This window comes from Mytilus californianus, unplaced genomic scaffold (genome assembly GCF_021869535.1).
Source record: "Mytilus californianus isolate M0D057914Y unplaced genomic scaffold, xbMytCali1.0.p SCAF_10, whole genome shotgun sequence".
NCBI lineage: Eukaryota > Metazoa > Mollusca > Bivalvia > Mytilida > Mytilidae > Mytilus > Mytilus californianus.
This window is the reverse complement of record NW_026262582.1, coordinates 25,662,977-25,675,738: the sequence shown is the minus strand read 5'-3', so window position 1 is coordinate 25,675,738 and position 12,762 is coordinate 25,662,977. Positions and strand designations below refer to the sequence as shown.

The following is a 12,762-nucleotide window of genomic DNA, read 5'->3' as shown; positions in this document are numbered from 1 at the left end:
ATATGACCAAAAAGAACCTTATAATAACAGTAAAATTCTAAACGGTAAACCTGGAAACCTTTATTTCTTATAAATATTTAACTATTATATTGCTTAGGCATATTGGTTGGGTTTGATATATGAATAAACGTTGTACTGTCTTAGTTATTAATTCATTTTTTTTTTCCTACAGTGAGCAATAAATGGATTCGAGAAAATATGCAACTCTTCAAAAACCATGTGGACTAAACGCACATTTACGAGATACATAGTTATAGCATACTAACACCACTGTATTGTCATTACAAATCATATAATCTGTATCTGATAATCAAAACATAAATACAAATGTACATGGAATGATTGAATTGTTGATTTCAAAAGCATATAATAAATTTGTTTAAATGTTTGCAGTGTACTTCTACATTTTTTTCTCAACTTGTTAAATATTTGTAATATGTTGTTTTACGCTTTGCCATGTTTATATATAGTGTATTGGAATGTGTATTGCAATGAGAACTGCTATTTGTCAGTTTGTTATTTATTCTTTGGGCAATTATATTGCCGTACTTCTTTTGAATTATGTTTTATTTCTCTTTTGTATTTCTTTACTCTTCACTAAGTTACTGTCTCATTGATGTATTTCTCAGATATCTTTATTTATGAATGTAATAAATGCAAACTTGACCAAAGAAAGGACTAATGTATGAGAAACTAGGGCAGGGCGAGGCTGACAGTGACCTAATGTTGTCCTTAGACTGCAGCTAAAAATGGCTTCATTCAAAACAAAATATTAAACGCATTTCTATCCCTAAACTAACTCCTAATTGTGAGAAAAAATTTACTCGACATGAAATCGACATTGCACGAAATATTATTATTTATACTATAATTGATAGATAAAGACGTTATTCTATATTTGATAGATAAAGACAATATGAAGAGTTCAAACTGCAGTATAAAATTTTAGTCTGCTACATGGGTATTTCTAAGTAATTAGGTAATGGTTGCCAACTGATCATATGAACGTGAAGGGATCTATTAGGGTACATTTATGTCACGGGAAAAGGATATTTATATGTGAAAAACACATTATTTGTATCTGGAGAAAAAGTACAAAATATTGTTGGTACTCAAATACATTTATCAAATATAACGTTAATCATCTAGATATGACCTTGGTGATAGCAAATGATTGTCTTATGTACAATTACCGGATGTAGAACTTCGGTGATATTTACACCATTTCGACATATGTAAAGATGAATCCATGATTTACAAGTTGTGCCCTGTAGGTAAAGAATTTGATAAACAATTACGTCTCTAAAGTCATGAAGTAAACGTTTTTATTTTCATATTATACTTCACAACTTAAGACATACTCCAACAACTAAATCCGTACTTCAATACATAACCTTCAATAAGTCATGGGACGCATTTTTACATTGGATCACCACAAGCGCTTCTATGGATATAAGTAAGACCAAACAAACCACCGATAAGGTTTTACATTGACGTAAACACCACATTTGTCTAATTTACATTATTATATTAAAAGCACAAATAGCTACGTAAAACGCAACGCAACATTAATGTAAATAAAAACTTTTATTCTCTTGACAACAAAGAGCGGCGAATAGTGCATTAAGACATTGAATAACAATCACTATGAGATGTACTTGAAATACAGAAAGAAAAGATGAGTATTGTTACTATAACTATCATAGTTGATGTGTTCTTTATATCAGTTTGCTGAAGACATTTTTCACTAAACAATTAACCATTTTTATATCAGATAACTGACGAGATTGCATGAATGTTATTTTATCGTTTACAAAACAATCTCATGATTATTTAGTAGATGACCGTTGTTTGAATCTCTAAAATCCAGTCTTCAGGTCGAGAGCATATGAATATAGTTTAATAAAATCCTCCTAGTAAAAATAAACCACATGTACAGTTATACCCTCAACAAGATAACTCATACGATGACAATTACCCTGACACATTATCCGATTTCACAAGGTTGAGTAGCTATTTCAACTGAAAAAATGTTCTTCCAATCATATATGTCTGTCACAATTTTCAATGTCACAATAGATTACTTTGTGTATTGTGAAATGACATATACAATATCCACAGTCTTTAAACATGTTTGATTGAGAAAACATTTTTTAAACCAAACACCATTACACCATAAACGTTGAAATGGGAAGATTTCACAATTCAGTGACTGTATACATTGTCTCAAAATATAACATTTTTCTGTACAAGGCATGGAATCAGGTAGTATGCGCTACTTTATTGAAACGAATAAATGTTTGTCTTCAGACAATTTACGGTTGCAACTCTTACAACTGTTCCAAATGAAATTCGGGGTATTTTGGGTAGGAACGAACAATTTGGATTTGATGCATACGACGTAAATATTCCGCGAACCTGCATTATTTCAAGACGTCATAAATAAAACTCCTATGAAATACATTATCAAAGTCACAAACAAGGCTTTGTTACACAGTCAGTGACTGTATATCACAAATGTTTATAAGTTCAATGAAATCGCAAAACACAAATTACATGAATTAGACAGCTGCAGTATAATATATATTAGCTTTTTGTGTGTATGCGCAAAATTGAAATAAGCCCGTTAACTAACTCCTCGATTTGAACACTATTATTGCGCAATCTAGATAACAGATCAGTCAGTGACCTACGACTTTCGATAGGAAACACAGAAGGTTCTAATAAATATTTCAGAAATGTGTTATACATATTATAAATATTATATCTAACATTGAAACCTCTACATACGCCTTCATTGCAATCACTTCCCGGTTCACAAAAAGTTGTTGACAGTTCAACCTTGTTTAAGGGTTCACAGGGACAATTGAATGGACACAGAGTAGATGTTTGATTTAGATAACAGCCGTATTCTACATTAGTGATATAATCAAGATCAATAAGCTTAATTCTGTTGTTAACCATAAGAAAATGATCACTTTTAAAGTCTACAATAAGCATTGATCCCAAAGGCGAACTGTGAAGATATGATACTAAATCAGCAAGTTCGAAAGCATGTTTTAGTCGTTCTTGTATTGTGAAATATTTAGTACGAACATCAAATGCATTCCCGTACTCATAAACAGCATACATATCAGGATATCTAAGTACGTTCTTTCTTTGATAGTCTATATGTAAATGTCGTAGGCAAAAGCCATACATTTTAATGATAGAAGAATGTTCAAGTTGATCCCGCATAATTATTTCCTGCATAAACAACATCTGCCTTGATTCCCATCCCATGCCTTCCTGTTTTAAGATTGATAACCGCTTAACAGCTAATATCTGTCCATTAAAATGTCCTATGTCAACGACTTTTGACCTCCCACCTCCAACTTCATATTTAGTTATTCTGATTTTATCCATATTCGTGCAGTTAAATATGTACTTCTCTTCAGTTACCTTATAGTTATTTTCGAAAGTAAAATATTGTTTGACTCTCGGAATATTTCTAGATATCAGAGATGTGCGTAATAATAATAAAACTACTGTGATAAAAAAAGTAATTCGAAAACCAGCAGCTAAAACTTCACACGTGCTACGTCTCATAGTCGTATAACAATAACTCAGCTTTGAACCAAATACACTTTTTCTTCTTGAAATGGAATGAGCAAAAGCTGGAAAAGAAAATATGAATTTTACTGGTTAGACTTATTTGTTGCCATTAGTCTTTCTAACAGTTTTAATTTTTCAAATCAAGTGATCATTATTATTTTGCAACTAATTTTCGAATTGATAAAAAAGATGATAAAGAGAAAGGAAGTAATGTGTAATATGTGAATGTTCTGAAGTATAGTTCTGCCGAAGTATAGATGTATATACTAGGATGAAAATATCATACTATGATGTAAAAGTTAACACCGTTATGAACTCTAATGGTTTTATTGACATTGTATTTATTCAAGAAATGAAAAATAAAGCAAGTCATTGATTTGTTTTGAAATGCTTTTTTTTCTCCAACAATTTGTTTCCTATAGAACATGTTACTCAAACAATTTTTCAATTTATAAATAATTTCATCATATTTGACACCTATTAAATATAAAAAAAATAATCTTGTAATGCGAGACAGTATTAAACCAACTATTTAACAGTTAATTGGAGTTCCACATGGAAAAATATGGAGACTTAATATATTAGACAAACATGTTTAAAACTATAAAGCTTCTAAGCTTTGATTCCGAATTCCAATAATACATTTTTCTAATCTTAAGATATATATCAATGATATACGAGTAATGCACAAGTAAACCAGTGTTGATAAGAAACGGTCATTCTAATCGGAACAAAACATTATTAAGTCATATTCAGTCTCTCCGTACGTTTTCAGACTTATACACAGCGGTTTGTTCAGTGCTGTTCAGACAATAAACAAGAAATGTTGTTTTTCTGGTCTTTTGATAGAAAGTGTTTGTCAATTTCTGTATAAATTTCCAATTTTCTTTGAATGGGGGAGGGGGCGTCAAAATTATGGAAACAAAATGTCAATTAGAAACAGGCCTATCACTCAGTTCTACACATTTATATAACTTATTGAACAGAAATGTTCTATAAAATTGATATGTAGTTAAAAAAAAGAACATCTACAGAAAGGGGGTTCTGTACATCAACGATGTATTTTACAAACACTTGCAGACAGCATTGACAAATGGCCAAAGCTAGTAGAAGGTACTATTGTTTGTCTTCTGTTTGGAACCCAAAGAACCATATTTAGGTCAGATACCACATGACAGGTTTTATTTTTGTCTCGACTGCGATGCAAATCGCGGAATGCGATAAATAGAGAATACACCCCAGCGGTGGCGAAGGCGTTAAATTTGAATAGCTTTATATTTCGGGTTCACAGGATTCGGATGCCTTATACATTGCATAAAGATGAGCTCTGTTACGAATTTTCCACCTGTCAAATGATCATTGTCCCTGATTTCATTTTCTTGGTTCAGCGACTGATTTAACAACTGTATAGTGTTTTTCGTCATGTGAATTTGTCACTTATTATAAGTTATAGGATAACTATATCCGGCTACTAGTACATGTATAGGTATCCTTTCAAGGTCTACATGTACGTCAGACATTGTTTTTTTTTTTTCTCTCTTTTGTCAACCTACATCTATAAAGGTAATGTTTTTAATAAAGCACGTATATTTAAAACGACCTATCTAAACGTATAGATCCTTTGAAATAATGTATTCTTTAATGATATACAATTAACATCGCAGTAAGATATTTGAAGATAATATTTATTGGTACCAAAATTGATTCTTTTTATAATTAGAATATAACTAAATACAAATGTAGGTATTGCTTTGATTTATGATAACTTATGGTCCTACATCCTGTCAATATTATGTACTTATATTTTGACATTGCACAAAGTCATGCTTTTCTCAGACTGTTGATGACGTCTTTAAACTAGATTTCAGTAACTGCCAGTACTTTTATATCGTTAATGTGTGTCTTTTGTCTTTATGTTAGTTGTTCTTGTGCTTCATGTCGGTTTGATGGGTCGAGCCATCTAATGTTTGTTCATATGTTGTGTTGTTTCAGAATTTTCCTAGGTATGTGGAGGGTTGAAAGCTCACAAAAATGTTTAACTCCAGCCACATTCTGCATGTACCTGTCCACATGATGAAAAGGCAGGAGCCTGTTATTCAGTGGTTGTCGTTGGTTGCTCTATGTTGTGTCCTTTTTTCGTGATCACGGGAAATTATAACGACAATCCTGATTGAAAAGTTTAATGATTAATTAACTTAAAGCTCGTTAACTAAAGGCTTTTTTGACACTAGGTACCCTACTGAAAATATAGGAGTTTTAATAAAGGATAATCTTGTATATAAAAAAACAAATTTTTCAAAAAAATTCTCTTTGTTGGTTGAAATATTTTTTTATAGATTTTCAACCACAAAAGTATTTCGACTCTCTAAAAACATAGCGGTATTGTCATTAAACATTTCGAATATCAAAAACGAAACAGAATTATACACACAAAACATTTTTTATCAATCTTAAATCTGTCTACAAAAGGTATCTTTTACAAAGGTTATGCATGAATGAAGTAAGTTGTGGGGTTACGTCAATAAGACTGCAATACAACCACAAACATAACCAAAGGACTGTTGAAGAGAGCAGTATACAGTCTTCAAAAATACACATGTACATGCCAAATTTCAAGCAATAATTGTATCTGATTTGTTAAAATGTTTAAGTTCTCAAAATAAGAACACCAATAAACATTAAAAGATAAGACAGAAGATAACCACTGACAATGTTTCCAATTTACGACAGACACAGGAATACGTGGCGTATAATATGGGGTTTTAAAAGGTTCTTTTATCTCGAGCTCATTCAGAGAATAAGCAATGGGTATATCAAAGAGCATGAAATAAAATCAGCGTAATCAAATCATTGTATTCTAAAACAGCGATATAAAAAGATATTAAACTACAAGATCAAAGAAGCAATTCATTTACTATATTATACCGTACTAACTATAAAGAATGTTTGCAGTGAATGAAAGCAATCTAAACGTCCTTATACTGCTGATTTGTAATCATGTCTTCCTACACCATGTCCTGTTAGTGTTTATCAAACCTGTAACTCCTCACTGAAGTTTCAATAACAAACATATTTTTTGGTTTTTTTTTCTCATTCATAAAACCAATCTGCTTTTCAAAAAGGGTGATATAAGATACCAAGAATGTAATCAAAAATCAAAGGTCCAAGAAAAACAAACAACACTAGGAAAAAAAAGACAAACAGATAAAAGACAAACAACAGCTCATATAGGATTTGGGTGCAATGATGACCCAAATCGATTTTGATCCGAACATCAATCTTAGTCAAACATATATCTATCAGAGATAAACAACAGTTCACTTGTGTTTTATATTGTTAACTGCTGAATCATCTTTGTATTTTAGTAGACAAATGCACATATTCTAATTGTAACTTTTATTAGGAAAATAAACAAATGGCATATTTATTTTTTTTGTCCATTTAAAATACCATGCTTATTAAAATCCAGTTGGACTTCCAACACCAACATATCTAATTAATGAAAACCAACGGATCTTATTGTTAAATAACTCATGTTATACTAAACCAACAAAAACAGTTGCGTTCCTGTTCTTTGATATTTTTTTGGTTCTTGTTTTCTTTTTAAAGTTTTATAAAAAAATATTATATGATTTCCATGTATACTACACACGTTTTTTTGTTGGGGCTAATCTTTATCAGATGCGTTCGAGGTCAAAGTTCAAGAACCGAAATTTAAGTTAAATTGAGAGCACAAATATCAAATTGTCTAAAAACAATCATATATATATATATATTAAATTAAATTAAAACAGTAACAGTCGCAGGGATAGGACAAGCATTCAACCATTGTGACACCAATCTGATTAGATATATATGTACTGCGACAAATGTACAAGTAAACTATAAAACATATTGGTGGTAACGTTTAAAGAGCGCCCTATTTGTAATGTCTTCCTAATGGTATTAGCGAGTAAAGAAGTTTACTGTTATTTTAAATTTTCTGAAAAAAATTTTGAAAATGGGAGATTTTTGTATTCCATTCCGGATAGCTATTGTATTTGTCTTTTAAGCAATCAGTAAACATAGCATGTTTTGTTTTGTTTAATTTCTATATTTTTGCTTATTTCATATTAAATGTTTAAAAATAATTATCGTTTAATAACATGTTCCAAATGTCAATACATGCAACATTATGAACAAATGTAAAATAAATATAGAAACATGGAAGTCATAACAACCTGATTGAGATTTGTTTTTTAAAATACTTACTCAATTTAACATGTATAGATATAATATCCGCATTATTATCTGCAATAAAGGCGTTTACCAGAAAACCTCATCAAAGATACCAGGCTAATTTGATACCAGACATGCAAAATGCGTGTCAATCCATAAAAAAACGAATATGAAAATACCACGTCGTGACCTCTTATAAGTGGTCTTAGGGCAACAGCTTACAATATCATTAATTTTTATTAAGATGTAATAATAGCGTTTATTATGCAAACCTTATTTTATTATATGTGCCTTTCATCGGAAAACTAAAGTCAGTAACAGTTGGAGATTGTATAATAAAGTATGGACTGTATAAGAATTTTGATTTTGTTTTACTTGTGTTTAACCTTGATATGTTGCAATTGCTAACACATGGGGTACTTTTAGATCAATTACGAATCCTTTGCATAGTATTATCATTGAACAGAAAAAACACTGCACGCACGTAGTTAATTTGATTTTCTATGTTAAGAATATATATAGTTATCAAAGGTATCAGGATTATAATTTAATACGACAGACGCGCATTTCGTCTACATAAGGTGTAACATTATAGATGCAAAGGGACAATTTGATTCATCGATATATATCAGTACTGAATGTTATTGTAAATGACCATGCATCTTCATTTTGTTTTGTGATACTCTCCTCTCTCCCAAATAAATATTTACGACAGTAGCAAGTTTCCCGTCAATCATTTTACGATAACGATTGGTATATTTTCATCTCAAAGAGATGCTAAATGATGGGGTTCTCGTCTTATGGGCACATTTACAAATCACGAGTCTCAAGTCTTAATAATAGAGGCAACTTTGATAAAAAGAAAAGAAAGGCAGTATGATTAAAGCCATTATTTAGCCCCAAAATTGCAGTATAGGTATAAATACTTTATCCTTTCAAAATAATGTTTATAACAATGTATATTGGTACATGAACAGGTTAATATAATCTGGACACTTAAGTAATAAAAGGTCACTTGTGATTTTACTGTAATGGCATAAACATGCCGACATTAGCATATTTGACTTCAAATGGTAATTCGTACATATATTTTTTGGACATAATAGGTATGAGTAACTACCTTACTAAAACGAATAGTTTACTCACCTTGTGACACGTTCGACTCTTTGTAAAATACATCCTGTAGTAAAATATTTTTTGAGGTAAAGCTATTGCTCATATCTCAATATTGCTGAAAAGGTCTGAAAATAAAGCTATTGTTGTAGTTTATGCAGTTTTCACCAAATTCAAGAAGTATGATCCTAATGCAAATTTGCAATACCAAATTAATAAAAAAAAAAGTATAAAGACTGATGTCTGACACGAAAATCTTTATGAACACCTGAAGGATGTTATTTGGTAGATTTATGATACTTTATATTGATTTTAAAATTCCAAGTGGCCAATTCGCCGTTTCAGAATCTAATGCATTCAGGGTAATATTTTCAAAAGTGTACACCAAAACGTTGTGATTGGTTTAAAACGTACTAAACAATGGAAATCCAACCAACAACATAACATTATTTTCATTTTGGTGTACGAAAAATTAGATTACCCATAGTCCATTAGATTCTGAAAAGGCGAATTGGACAAATCATACCTTCTCTTTAAGGTTTCAAGCGACATCCATCATGTCCGTGATTTTATGTTACAATCTTTCTGACTTCTCAAAACAAGTTCATTTTTTCTGTCAGACAACAGTATTTAAATTGTTTTTATTAATTTGGTATTGCAAATTTGCATTAGGATCACACTTCTTGAATTTGGTGAAAACTGCATGAACTACATCAATACCTTCATTTTGAGACCTTTTCAATAATATTAAGATATCTATTCCTCTAGTGCAGCGTACATCGTGTACATTACTTAAGAAATAAATCATGCAAGTCATAGATTGTTGTAAATTTTCACATGGCCTGGGCCGTTATATTCAAATTTTATCCATAGCGTCAGAGAGGGATACAATTGACGATTCGAATATGACGTTCTTCTTTCGCCTTGAAAACAAAGCCATGGTCTAATTCTAATAGAACATGGGCTGCACGTGATTGATGTCACAATTGAAATTGCAACGTCAGTTGTATTTTGAACAATGCTGGAGTTCAAAATGGACATTTTTGTTGATATTTCTCGCAAGGAAATTAAATAAAGTAATTGTAAAAGTAAGTAACGTGTATCTGTTAATTATTTTATCGTGAAAGTGTTGATTTGCTATAACATTTTGGTTTTCATCAAATCAAAATGGCTGCCTTTCGAACGTGTACATGTATTATAGGTCCGCTTCGAAGCACAAAAGTTCTAAATTTTCTTATTGGAATCGACATATTTTCTATCATGCCATGCTCTATGCTCGGTGTAAAGATATTGACAAATATAATGCATTTCCATGTTAAAATGAGCTTAGAGCATGGCATGAAAGAATTATTTCTTAAATATAACGGCCCAGGCCTAGTAAAAATGATAACAAATCTATGGCTTGCATGTATTATTTCGATTCTAATAGGACAAATACGGTGATTAAAAAATATGAAGCGAAGATAAATTTACCCTTTGTGTAAGATAAAGCTACAAATTTTCAATAAATATTTGGCTTGCATCAATTATTTCTTAAATAACCTCTAGAAAAAATTGGTTTATCCTTATAATTCCATTACCATTTTCTACATAAGGAAATGCCTGTACCAAGTCAGGAATATGACAGTTGTTTTCCATTCGTTTGATGTGTTTGAGCTTTTGATTTTGCCATTTGAGAAGGGACTTTCCGTTTTTAATTTTCCTTAGAGTCCGCTATTTCTGTTATTTTACTTTTTTCGACCCAAACATTTTTGTTTCGTTGCCTCCTATTTACCGTCAAATCCAGTGTTGACGCATCGTAACTATAGAGTGAGTCGCAATGTTGACTTGCTGAAATCCATAAATGTGAGAATAATGCAACAGACAAGAAAATTAAACAACATGAACAATACCTGTATCAAAACTCTATTTGAATGAAATATTATCCGAATTCGGAGCGTACTCGTTTCATTCGTATGCAGCCATGTTTTGACAACGTTAATGCGCCAAGAGCTTTCATGGAATTTCGCGGAATTTTAAATTATTTTAATTTTGTGCATTTTTCAAAGCTCTAATCATTAGTTACTTGTATTACGTATTAGAATAAGAATATTGGTTCTGTAATTTCAATTTTAGTACATCAAAGTTGACATTTGTGTTTGCACATAGGTTACAATACATGTGGATTTACAAAAAGCCCTTTGTAATGAGGCTTCTCGAGGTAAAAATCCCTTTTCTCACACACAAGTTCTTTGTATACATTTAATAACTCTACAGTTTTTACACCATTTTACTATGTTCCTCTGTTCCTCATATCAGCACAAATGGTGAAGCTCAGTCACTTGTTAAATTGAAACATGTCCAATATCACTGCACTGAAATTTTTTTTATTTTTGAGTTCCTCGATTTTCGGTGCATGAAGGATATTACCCATGTATAAAGCATTGAAAATATCGATGGAATTAGCTGATTTGTACCTGAAAAACATTCTACAGAAAGAACGATACAATATAAAAAAATAAAACCATGAGCAATTAAATAAAAATGAACTACATGGACCAGAAAGACCTTTTTAATTCTGGCTAGGTCCATTACGGGCACACTTAGTTTTGTACTAATGTGAGGCAGGTCTCATCTAGCCCCTCTTCACAGACAAACAGAAATAAATCATAAATCATACCAAGATCTTTACTTTCAGATATATTGACGATGTCCTGTCACTCAATTACCCATAGTTCAGTGAAAGGCTGCATCTCATATGTTCCTGTAAACTTGATTCTTAGGTTGATACAGATCTTAATCCTTCCCTTTATATTGACACTTATTGACGACTTCAACAAGAATTTATCATGGCAAACATGATGATATTAGCTTTGAAATTGTCAATTTCACATTTCTGCCCTTTGTATGGCGTTTACATATCTCCATTAAAAAGTAACGCTCGTGCATGTCCACAGCAACACCTTTGAGTTATTGGTGAAGTTTGTTGTTTTCTAAGGTATGTTTTGTTATTAATATGGCTGTTTGTCTTATTGTCTTTCTTTTTAATTTTTGACCATGATATTGTCTGTTTTCATTGGACTTATGATTTTTGAATACACACTTGATATCTTACCTCTCTTTTTCGTGGACTTCATAAAACATACATGCGCTCCTGACAAATTAAATCGATTCAAACAGAGTTATGAGAAAAAACGACTTTAAATTGACACTACATACGTTTTACGATCACATTCGCAAATTGAATGACCGATACTTTGTGTCTGTGTCTCAACTCATTTGTGAAATGTGTCAGCGGTCTTAGATCTTTTAAGTCTACAGAAAAAATGTCATCGATTGTGTCCTATTCCTTAGTTTGACATTTTGATTGATTGTGGATTCGAATGGCTAGTGGTGCATGAATAACATAAGATGCTTAACCTGTTGACGCAACCGGTTTCACTCCTTTTGGAGTTCATTCCATGCCTTCCGTTTTTAATTTTACTTTTGCTTTTAAATACATTTAGGAGATTTGAACATCGGTAAACTATTGCATTCCATGCAGAAGGGACACGAAAATCTTCTTATTGTGAAACAAACGTACCCGCAAACAATTGAAAATCTGCATTAGGATAATACTTGGATTTTGTGGGTGCGGAAATTTTAAGAGGTATAATTCCTTTGTAGTATTTTTGCAGATAATGATATTGCATCAAAATTTAACGTCGATATAATGATTATTCAAAATTCGCGGAAAAATCAAAATCGTCATCAAATCGGTTGCGTGAAATTGAAATTGATTGTATTTGCAAATTCAATCTAATTACATATCTAAGTACGTGAGATCTACTGCGGGGGCATACAATTCAAGGGAAATAA

The 12,762-nt window shown here is 31.4% G+C and overlaps 1 protein-coding gene across 1 annotated transcript in view; it reads right to left on the bottom strand.

Moving 5' to 3' along the window:
• LOC127717830 (extracellular tyrosine-protein kinase PKDCC-like) overlaps positions 1-7,959 on the bottom strand; it is a 40,178-nt gene extending 32,219 nt beyond the window's left edge. Inside the window, exons 1-2 of the mRNA XM_052223692.1 lie at positions 7,846-7,959; positions 3,362-3,656 (exon numbers count right to left, since the gene is read on the bottom strand). Of these exons, the coding sequence (XP_052079652.1) occupies positions 3,362-3,588 (227 nt within the window). The 5' untranslated portion in view covers positions 3,589-3,656; positions 7,846-7,959. The remainder of the gene's footprint in view (positions 1-3,361; positions 3,657-7,845) is intronic.
• Between the last annotated feature and the right edge of the window lie 4,803 nt (positions 7,960-12,762).